A 12,145-nucleotide genomic window follows, 5' to 3' on the forward strand; every position below is an offset into this window, starting at 1 on the left:
CAGTTCTGTGTGCAGGCAGGCACCCTGCTGGACAAAACGAAAAGAAAGAAAACCTCGCTGCCGGGCCAGCGCCGGTCCAGACTGGCGTCCGGTGAGGCACACAGCATGAATAAAGCATTGAATAAATTGTGCACATAAATCTACACAATCGATATTTATTTACCCCACCTCCTCCTCCTCCGCTTCCTCCTTCTGTCCGGAAGTGGACAATCGCACAATGACTCGTCGTTCTCAGTTAGCGCCACTGGACGGGTGCTGATATATGGACGAATGAAGAGACCAGTCGCCAGGTGTTTGTGGTTTCTTGGGGTTGTAAATAACGGGGTTTTTGTGAAGTTTGTTGAATCTGCGAGAGCAGGTTGGTAATTGCTTACAGAGGTACAAACGATGTGTGAAGGAATGTTTAGAAATTGATTTGAAATTTAGCTCCGTGTTCAAATTTGTCTATGATACTTTTTTGGTATCCGGACTCCAAAATTTTTTGGCACGAGCCCAACATAATTATTTTCTAGAGTATAACCTATTTTTGCGAAACTTAAAACAAAAAAGCTATCAAATTTAAACGCAAAAGTACGAGCCTAATTATTGCGTTCTTTCAATTCGCACAAATTTCGAAACCAGGAAAAGTTCCTGGTTTCGGTGATGTGAAAAAAGCATGAATTCTGAAAATAAAATTCTTCTTGACTAACTTCTCGCAAACTAATACTTCCGGCGCAACAAAGCGAACGAAACCCTCAATTATTCAATCTCCCAGCACGCTTCTTAGCACAAAGTTCACCCTCTAATTAATCATCAGTCCGGGCATGACGCACCTTGCTGGCAGCAAAACTTGCCTTCAAACTTGATTTATTACCATAGAAACTTCGGATAACTTCTCGTAACACCAGCAGCAGTGCGAGTTGCAAAAAAGGAGCTTGTTTCTCAACTGTATAAAATCAGCTTTCACTGTTCGTTCTTTGTGGTGCGATTCAATTTTCGCTTTCGACGTTTATGCAGCGGCTTTTTATACAGTTGCACAAAAGTTTTGCCGCGTGCTTCAATTGAACACCGAGCTTAGCTGAGAGGCAGTGAAAGAGAAGACGAGACGTAAAAAGGCGTCATGAATATTTCACTCAATCCATTCTATTCGTCTTTTCCGCACGGAAAAGTGGCTAGATTTGCGGTCACCTGACTTTGCTTCTTTCAATTGGAAAACGCCGGCTGACCATTCATTTGACAAACGATGCAAATTTAATCTGCGTCTTAACATTTTTTTTTCCACACATGAACTCGCCTCTTACCTCTAGTCTATCCTACTAACACATTGAAAGCAATGTTCCTTCGGTTGTCCACCTGCGTCTCCATCCTGTTTAGGCCCCCTGCAGGATGTTTTCCTTTTGCATAGCTCCGGTCCCGTTGGCTTGCAGCAGATCCAGCGGCGGTTGAAGAATCAACGGTGATGTAATCACCTGAATCGGTCTGGCCAAAGACAAAACGGGACTGAATGTTTATCGCTAGCAGATTAGGTGGAAAAAGGCTAAACAGATTAACAACAGAATACGAATCGACACTCACTCTCCGATTGGTGCCGCCGCTCGGCTTCCTCCGTGCATCGCTTGGGCCGTCCGGGCGCGGGCAATCAGAGTCATCACGGTACGCTTTGTCGGATTCATGCTGGATCGGGGACCACCCAGCAGCGGTCGTTTTCTGGCTGCAAACGTGTTCAAACGTAAAAGCAAAATATTTATCCGATTCGATGGAGAAGCTTGGTGCTAGGTTGAAATGCAAACTACACTTACCTAAACTCACTGTTTTCACACCTCGCAGCGCCGGGTGCAGAAAAGCGTTAGCCGATTCCACAAAAGCCAGCGTCTGAGCTTCGATGTCGGTAGTTGGCAGGGCTGTAAAAAGAAAAGTAAACAAACATCTGCTGTAGACATTTCCGGGCAACGAAACTAGCGCAACTACTGTCGGTGTATTTCCGGTTTGCGATAAACAGCTTGCCGGAATAGAAAGCTATAAAACCACTGTGAAGGGATATCAAATATTAAGCATATTTTCGTGTCATACAATAAAACACCATCCCAAGAATTGAACCAGGAATATCACACTTCTTTTCAATGTCAGTAGTTTTGCGCAGTTCGTGAACTGTCAAACTTTACGAATTGATCATAAAATCGACATCTTGCATGGCAATAGGGAGAAACTCCTTTCTTTTTATTCTGTATGATTCCATCGGTCACCAACGACCGAACCACCCAGCAGAAGCACGAGGAAATTCCATTATCCCGTAAAACTTACACGTTATAAGTTTTAGGTTGTCGCCGGTGCTTGTACCTACTACAAAAGTTACACAGTTCGCTTTGGAGAGTTTCTTCCCGCATTAGGTGCTAAAATATGGTGCGCCGGAATGTGCAAAAATGAGCGTCTTGATTACCGGGCACCGGGTGTGAGTAGGGTGAACGAACAGGAGTGGTGAAGTCACAACAATTTATACGACAATTTGCTACATAAAATGAACAAATTTCTCTGTAAAAAAATTTAATCATTAGTTAAAGGGGCTTTGCTTTCTTTTTATTTTTCTAAAGACTGCCTCACAAAACAAACAATAAATGTTCTATTATTTCGAAAACCTCTAATTGGCATATAAATAATATTATAGGAGAAATAGTTAACAAAATTTGTATTGTCAATATTTTTCATAGGAGTCATGTAAAAAGTTTGCCAGAACTGCATTTCTGATTCATATTTTTGCTGCTGCTAGCGAACATCAGAGTGATACATTTATTATCGATATTAAATAGAATATTACACCAATGACATCGCAAAAAAATCTCAATTAGGTATTTAATTCATCCTCGAAAGGACAATTTGTTGTATAATTTAATATCGGATATAATGCTGATCGCATCTCTGTGCTATACCTAACGGTGGAAACAAGGCATTCTTTCGAAAGACTGTTTCCACACTGAAAACTTGACGACCCATATATTTTGAATGCCAGCATCGCAAAACGTTAGTTTATTACCATACCACGGAAACTTATCATTGGAGAAACTGCCGGCTGACTGTTGATGCCCGCTACCGCACAAAGGCAGGTTTTTAATAGAGTTAGTACCACTGCACCAGCTGGCCCTGCCACTACGGCTACCGCTGCCACACAAAGGCAACTTTTTAATGAAGTCAGTGAGGCTGCTGGCGCTGCAACTATCAATACTGATACCCGCTGCAGTTACTACTCTTGCTATCCGCTGCCACTGCTGCTACTGCTTAGTAAGGACTGTCGTAGTCACTATCCAAAACTAATATGACCTTTTTAGGCAGAAGCAGGCTCTTAAATTGACGTAAGTCCGCACCATCGAAAAATAACAGCAACAGACGTAATAATGTTAATTATTAACTGGAACAATCGAGGCAACGAAAACGGGCAAACGATTGGGTACTTGGAATGAGGAACTACCGATCTCTCAACTTCCTAGGAAGTAGCCGAAGGGATACTCCGAGAAATTGAAGACCCACAAGTTCAACATCGCAGCGCTGCAGGAGGTAAGGGACGATGGAAAAAGTGACGATGGTGCGTACGTACAGGGATGGTCATACCATTTATCAGGGCTGTGGAAGCACACATGAGCTGGGAGCCGCTTTTATAGGGATGGGCGAGATGCCAAAAGCGGATGATCGGGTGGTGGTCAATCAGTCCTAGAATATGCAAGTGAAGCACTGAAGACCGTTTTTTCAACATTAGTATTATTAACGTGCATAGGTGTCGGGCTATTCGCTGATGACAAAGTCGAATTGTACGGGCAGTTGGAGAATACGAACGCTGCCCAAAACATAATGTCAAGATCATCGTCAGGGACTACAACGCTCAGGTTGGCCAGGAGAAGTAGTATAGTCCGGTGATTGAACGTTTCACTAATCGACTTTACCACGTACGTACGTAGCACCTTCTTCCAGAATAGCGTAACGACCCAGCCAACAGTTTGGTCCGTATATTTCAGTTGTTGTTGAGATATAATCACCCTTGTACAATCTGATAAAGTTGTACATAACGTTCTATATGAGCTTATAAGTACCAAAGTGGAGGCAATATACGTACCAAAATGGTTCGCGCAGTTAAAGATATACAACTTTTTATTCCATTTTTTACAATTCTATAACAATTTCCTTTTGCATTAAATCTGAGGTATGAAAAACTTTGTTTGATACTTAGTACAATTTTCTATTGCCATAATTCAAGCATACATACAATTCCGTTTCACCCGTATTCTGATTCTTTTACGATGCTTTACGAACTAAAACGCAGCAGTGTGTAACCTGTACTGCGAATAAATTTTGCATTATATACAACCTAAATTTTCTAACTAATAAAAAAAAACATGAAATTGAGTAGCAACAATTTCATTTATATTTTTTTTTTTAATGAGAAGTACGCGTACCATTATCTTAGTACATTTTTTGGTATGTATAATTAGTTCATTAATTAATTGAGGTTGGATGCGGCATTTTTCTTTATTATATTTTATAAGGCTGTGTTCAGCCTCGAACCCCCAACGTTCCGCTCACTGCTCTGATACCCTAACCTCAGAATCATTTTACGATGCTGCGTGTCAACGGATTCTATCTAGTACCGTTGAACGCCTCAATCGTATGACCCTGTAAATCGTATATAATGTCACTTCTTGTCTTCAATGTTGACCCAAATCTATTTATAGACTCTGATGTCAATATGTAACTCAATATTGCCTCATATGCGAAGGAATAATAACATGCGATCTGCTTGAACCTTCTTTTCAACTGTTAGGCGATTCAAGCAATTGCAAGCAACAAACATTAAATATCTATCAAGGCGTTGCCCATGTTTATGTGAAACCCGAGTATATGTGGCATTTTTTGAGTAATTTTGCTTTTAGTCAATACTGCGTTCATGATTATACCCAATTCTTTAAATCTTTTAGGAACTAGATTTTAGAAACCAGAGTTGCCGAAAGGGACATTTTAATTAAAATTAAATTTGACATAAAAATGGTATCATTCTTTACTATTCAACGATTTCGTGTTTCATTAGTAATCCTCTTACAACTGTTATAGGAGTTTTCAAGGAATATGAATATCAAAGTGAATCACATAAATTAAAAATCCTACAATTTTGCACTGCAATTAAGTTTAGCACTGTAGACAACTCTACTGCGATGAAACCTGAATTTTTGTGTGCATTTATACGAGGAACAATATGCAGTCATATATCACGGACTGTACGACCCATATATGATGAAAGATAACTTGAATTGGTTATAACATGAACTTTATACAGTTTCAATTGAAACTGGATGTTCATACGATTTTGTATTGCCATTTTTATACGATTTCTGGTTATCTGGGGAGTAGTTAGACGAAGAATGCCGACAGATATTGGACGAGAAGAGCGCAGCGTGAGCAACAATGCAGCGCACAGTGGTTCGTCTATAGGCTAAAAATAGAAATTTTTATTTTGTTTCCTGGTTATTATCGATTCAATGGATCGCTTATGAACCTGAGAATGAAGATGAACCGTTTCGTTTGCCTAGTTGGTGAACAGTTTACTTGTGAGCACGGGATAAGTGGAGGTGCTAGAATTTTGCAAAAACAGCTGAAGCAGTACGTGTTTTTTACACTGTGTATATATATGTTGTGGAAAAAATTCAATTGCCTCATATTTTCATCATGAACCTTCAGAAAACAGGTATGTATGGCTATTACGGTGTTGTTTGGAAAGGTATGTGCTAAACTTTAATCATAATTAGTCGTAAAAGAGAACGTAGTTATAAGGTCAAAGAGCGCCACTCATACTAAAATTAATGTAAACTTTTAAATGTGTTCCGTGCAAGATACTGTCACCAAATCATCATCAAACGAAAGATTTAGGACTTAAAAAAGATTTGGTGAAAGTTCCAGCTGCATATATTTGCATCAAAGTCGATGGCAAGCGATGGTTACTTTTTCTTTTGAATTTTATACTTTTTACATAGTTTCTTAGGAGAGTTGTGGTGAATTCAGCTCAAATTTTAAAATTTGTTCCTAAAAATTTGTCCACATTCGAAATTTGATGTTTGATATTGAAATACGGGAGATTTCTTAAACAATATCAAATTTTTTTGAAGTTTTTCTAAAAGTAGAAAAGTCAAACTTTGATCGCTTGACGGGTCATTTAACGAAACCCGATTGAGCTTCAATTTTGCAGAGAGACTTTTTTCGAGCAGGCAAAACTTTTAAAAGCTGCCGCATTTTAAAATTCGTTGGTCAAACTTTTTTCCTATTTTATATTGGCACCCTATTATGTAAAATAATGAGAATGTCAGAAAGATGAAAAAAGTTGAATAATGGCAGTCCCAGTAAAGCTTGTTGTAGTCAAAACACACTCAATTCTGTTCATTTCAGTAGTTTTCAAGAACAAAACAGTACAAAAATGATTTATGACCGCCCTTGCCATACAATTCGAACCACTGTGCAGCGTAGGGCCACCCGTCAGGATGTCGAGCGATATAGATTGAAATGGAGGCAGCCAGTCCAACTCTTCAAGAAAAAAAAAAAACGCTACCAGGAGGAGGAGGAATGCGAAGAGCTCTAGTAGCTGCAACACACACCCAAAACACGAAAATTCTACCGAAAACTCAACGCATCGCGCAAAGGCCTTGTCTCATGCAAGAGAGCGCAGCAACAGCGGAAGAGACGCGGTCGGTGCAATGAACGACGAAGATGTGCCACCCCCAACAAAAGACGAGGTTAAGGATGCGATCTGGTAGCTCAAGAACAACAAATCTGCCGGAAAGGAAGTCATCGGAGCGAAACTTATAAAAATGGGTCCCGACAAATTAACCAGCTCACTGCATCGGCAACAAAATAACATGTCAGAATGGTATAACTGGAGATAATCAAGTCACACCTCTTTTTCCAGTTATATCATTCCACAACGTTCGAAAAATTTATTATGTCAGAGCGGATATCGCACGCTATCTGACCATGAAGCATTTATGCGATATTTGAATGTAGATTGCAATTGCAGCCATCGGCTTTTGTCAAGGCTACTAAATATATTTTGAAGAGCATAATGAATGGTCATTACTAAACTGCAACTGTGGTTTGATGCTGCTGCAAATGCACAGCAGTGTGATGTTTGTTACGACTTGTTGATACTGTGTATAATAAGCGGTATATACGGAACAAATCCTATTTCAAACAGAAGAGTTCGGCACGTTCTGCTCACGGTGCTGAGTCCCCTTTAGAAAATTACAACATTCCATTAACAAGGATGTAACGTCTTGAAGAAGACGGTTATAGTTTGACATCACAGCAAAAAATTGTTGACATAAGACAGGCTGTCGTAATTCTACGTTAATCTTGCGGTCGTATCTTATAAACAACCTCTTCAACTTTTTCTGTAGGAGCCAATGACCACTGCTACCATTTGTTAGATATATTGTGGTTTATCCCGCGTTAATTCATATGCACACCCCAAGAAGGTATGACTTCTTTGAAGAAGTTTCTTGCTTTCATTAGTTCAGCAGACCATATCTCGTTAGGCGTAAGGATTAGGGCACAGTTAGTGCTCCGAGTTTTTACTTCAGAATTACAAAAACGACATGAGTCATCTGTCAGTTCACCCAATTTTTAACGTACTCAGATCAGCTTTATTCATGCTGAGTAGGTTCCATGTGATTCTATTACATGGTGTAATGAATAGTTTAGATTGTCTTGCTTCGGAGTGAGCCCTCCAGTTTACATCAATCATCATTGATTCCCAGCCTCTGAGCTCTGATTTCAAACAGGTCGAAGATACCCCACAGAATGGCCCCGGCCCGACGAATGCAGTTGACGAACCAATTCTTGCTAAGAGATCGGCTTTTTCATTTCCTTATATACCACAGTGACCACGCACCCAGTATAGATAAACAACGTTCGTTACAGTTAGTTGTCGTAGGGATTGAATACAATCCCATACCAACTTCGACTGACATGTGTATGCTTTTAATGCATTGAGAGCTTTGGAGGATCTGCCGTAATGAAAAGGTTTCGTCAGTCGTATCCGGTTCTTCTTGAAGCCCAGATCATCTTTCAACGCCTAGTGACAGGTGTTGGAAGATGACCTCAGGATTCAGGACTGTGATCGCTCGATAGTTTTCGAAGTTTAGTTCATCGCTCTTTTTGTAGATAGGGCGGATAACCTCTTCTTTCCACTCCTTCAGTAGCTGTTACGTCTCCCAGATCTCGACGGCCCCAGATCTCGGGTGCTGCCATCCAGCACGAGAACAAGTATAAATTACAACCGGCCCTTCTTAGGGCCACCAACACGTTCTTGAGGCAATGTTGAATTTATGATGAAAACTCTTGACTACTTCAATCACATGGTGGTAGAGCACCAAAAAGGTGCTATTATATTTCACAACAATAGAAACACTGGCAAGTTTGTTCAATTGTCATCATTTCGGATGACCATTCGCCGATGATTCTAGTTCTACCGTTTTCTCTAGTAGAATCGCCTGCCATTTCCAATAATTCTGCAGCTACCGAAAACTCCATAACAGCCGCCAGATAGACAGGTGCTTAAGTATCAACGCGCCCAGCGCGATCGGCCAGAAATTGAAACCCGGCTTTTCTTTCTTCGTCACGATCAGCAACAATCGTCCGTGTGGTATCGGTACAGTCATGGAATAAATTATACAAAAAACACAAAGCGTGCATTCCTAGTCAAATAGGTATATTCTGTTGACCTTGTTAGGGAAAAAAGCATTGAGCCACCAATCAGAGGACATTTGCGTTTCGACAAGGCTTGTCAATTTTCAATAGTACAGTAGTTCGAACAATCAGGTTACAACTTTCTGCATTTGGACGGTTGCTTAGATGATTTTCCAATCGATTGCTGCAGAAAAGACGGAAATCGGTTGGAAACTGACTGAGTTTAAAACGTTTGAAATTGAACAATTTTCGTGACGCTCTCGATGGTTTTGGTTAAAATTGGTCTCCTGTATATGTTGCCGTAAGACGTAATTCTACGTCAAAAATGAAAAAAGAAATATTTTTCGCATTGAAAAATGCTCATAAATCAGTGAAAGAATTGAAAAAAAAAGCAAATAATAAAATTGAGTTGAAAGTTTCAAATCCTCATGTTCATTTTTCGACTTTTACGACAATACTGAATTATCCAACACTAACAAAATAACTCTATGAAAAGAGTTTAACGGCCCTGAAGCGATTCAAAATTATAAATGGGGTCAATTCATGACCCCTGTGCATCATCCCGATTAACAAATTGGCTGGTAAATGGATGGGCACGTGTTACGTGAGATCCTAGTGTAGTCATCCACCTCGGATCAACAACCGTCATTCACGAGGTGACAACCGGGGATACGAGTAATCTTAGCAGAAATCTGGTAACCAACAGGATTGATTTTTGTTAACACTCTTGAGTGAAAGTTGAAAAAAAGCAACCATAAACGCGTGCACGCTTTTTGCATGAAGTGAACTGTAAAAACACTTCATTATATTTCATGCGATGGGAACAAGACAATAAAATCAGATTATTTCTTTTTACTGTACCGATGAAATATTTCACTTTCATGCAATGTTGATATATTCTTTCTTCGCTTTTTCGTTATTCGTTAACGAAGGTTGTCAAGTCACCAGTCAGTGCCAGTGAAAAAGTGTTTCGGTGAGGTTAATTTTGGCTTAGTAAAACGAAATAGTGATTGCCGACAACAATGGACAAAAATATTAAGCCAACAGAAACTGGCGTTCCATATTAAAAATGACGTGTCACCAGCTACCAGAAACAACCACCGCTTCTCCCGGTGTCTCAAATCATAATCGAAAATGAGGGGAACAAAACGGCACAGTAGCAACCAGAACCCTTACCGACTTCCTTCATGTTAAGCCAAAACAAACCGGCACTAAAGAACAAAAACAGAGCAAACGAATATTTGTGTTAAATGCTGCGATCATTTGGGTTATCAAATTCAGCCAATCACGTTTGGAGCAAAAAACTTAGAGCAAATCGGGGTTACATTTTGACCACTATTCTCTTGGGTTCTTTTTGCTTGGATCAATTTTGATTTTTCGTCTTGATAACGCTTGTTGTTTGTTTTTTTGTCGCTTCGACGAGGGAACAGTGAAGATTATTTTGTTGGATTAGTCGTCAAATTTTATCTTGTAACCGTGAACGATGCGCGCGAAATATTTCATCGGAGTATAACAGCACGTTACTAGGACGATAATCTAGTGTATCTGAAAGAGTGCTGCGATCATTGGAAGTGAAAATTGAAAATTTATAACTGTAATTTTCGACGAATTTTGCTGGGGAAAATGATTTTTATCAGCACTGGCAACCAACCCCCTGTGGAAAATTTGGTCGTATGCTGACTGCGAAGGGAAGTTGTACGAGGCATTGTCCTCATGTTAGGGGCGGCGTACAACAGTGTCTGATCCGGAGCGAGTCGCTGATTCATGAAATGCGGTGCTTTGCCAGCTATATCTAAGATGGTAGTTCCGTAGCGAAACTAGGTTTCGCAGCTCTAGTAAGGCAGCAGCATAGCGAATATGAATTACTACGACCAATTCAAATAACAATACGGAACGGAATAACCAACATGGATCAGGCTATCCCTGGAATGTAAGGACTTTACTCGAACCGGCACACCCGAGAAAGCTGCGGGGGGTGAATATGAAGGTGTTGAGAATAGCCTAATCAATGAGTACGCATGGGCTAATGAGAAATCTAATGACGAGAAAAAAGAGTTCTATCTATGATCTCCTTGAAAAGACTACAATGAGTGCCCAGGACACGACATGAACCTCGTCATCGAACATCTTCCGCTTCAATTGGCAGACTAAATATCCACTCTACAACGAACGATAATGGCCAGAGACTAATCATTTGCACGGCAGCTAGAGGCATGGCTATCTTGTACACGCAAGAGAATTCGAAAGCACACCTGGATGCACACAGGGATGACCTGCCGTCAGATTGACCATGTCCTGATCGATCGTCGGCACTTTTCGGATGTTACGGACGTAAGATCGTCTAGAGGACCAAACGTAGTATGCAAGATCCGTGCCCGGTTGAACGAGGTACTAAAATTGAGGACAGTGAGAAAGATACGGTTGAACCTCCTAGAGAAATGTTTGCAAAATATAGTATTTGCAGAAAGTCGATGAATTAATGATTGGAGGGGACCTGAACAAACAATGGAGACATATCCAAAGTACGATCAGCACTACAGCGCGAGAAGGGTTGGGTACAGCTTTGATAACCACGTCCAATGAGTAGTTCGATGCTGAGTGCCAGCGAGCAACGGATGAGAATAACCACGCCAGAAGTACAGCTATGCCACAGCGGAGAGGATTGAGATATCGAGCACCTACAGCCGCTGAAATGAGACTCCATCGCCGAAAGAAACGTCAGCATAAGAGCATGTTCTTGCGGGGGCGGAGAGCTGCTTTTCCAGGCACGAAGCGAGGAGTTGCTACATGAAGATTAACGGACTAAGAACCTGAAACGTGCTTCGGTCATGTGCAACGACAGAGAAGGTGATCTGATGAAGAATTGCCCTCGGAGTGGTTTGAGGTTTCATATACCCGATCTATAAAAAAAGGCCATCACTTAGACTGCAGCAATTCTCGAGGCATAACTCTTCTCATTAAAGAGCAAAGCCTTGGTGCTACATTCGGATTCGGAACTCGACCTTCTGTTTATTTATACACAGACTTCGCAGCCGACTATTTAATGTACAGGACAATTGCGGGGCTAGCGCTACGATCCTACTGACACTAACAGTCTCTCCCGAACCGAGACTCGAACTTACGACGACTGGCTTGTTGGGCCAGCATCGTACCTCGAGACCATTTGGGAACTCTTCTTAATACTGTGTTCAAAATTCTCTTCCGCATTCTTTCAATAAATTCCTGATAAATTTCGAGAATTCAACTTGAAGGTGAGTCCATATACCTTAGGGCAGCGTACGTAGCCGGTATGACAACGACACTTTCTTGACGTTAAATGGTTTAAAGCAGGGTGACGGATTGTCGAACTGATTGTTCAACATCGTATTAGCACCATCATTACGAAGTCTCACATGCTCCTAGGTTTTGCGGACAACATGGACATCAATTGTATCAACCTCATAGCGGTGGAAGA

General features: G+C 40.8%; 1 protein-coding gene across 3 annotated transcripts in view; it reads right to left on the bottom strand.

Moving 5' to 3' along the window:
- Positions 1-12,145, bottom strand: part of LOC129731789 (probable serine/threonine-protein kinase MARK-A) — a 402,244-nt gene that overhangs the window by 15,079 nt on the left and 375,020 nt on the right. For 2 of the 3 annotated variants that reach the window (XM_055692097.1, XM_055692095.1), the window contains 3 exons: positions 1,779-1,880; positions 1,555-1,690; positions 1,281-1,479 (listed from right to left, as the gene is read on the bottom strand). In XM_055692097.1, coding sequence (XP_055548072.1) covers positions 1,350-1,479; positions 1,555-1,690; positions 1,779-1,880 — 368 coding nt within the window. In that variant the 3' untranslated portion in view covers positions 1,281-1,349. The remainder of the gene's footprint in view (positions 1-1,280; positions 1,480-1,554; positions 1,691-1,778; positions 1,881-12,145) is intronic. The other variant, XM_055692098.1, reaches the window with a different exon arrangement.

This window comes from Wyeomyia smithii, chromosome 3, assembly GCF_029784165.1.
Source record: "Wyeomyia smithii strain HCP4-BCI-WySm-NY-G18 chromosome 3, ASM2978416v1, whole genome shotgun sequence".
Classification (NCBI taxonomy): Eukaryota; Metazoa; Arthropoda; class Insecta; order Diptera; family Culicidae; genus Wyeomyia; species Wyeomyia smithii.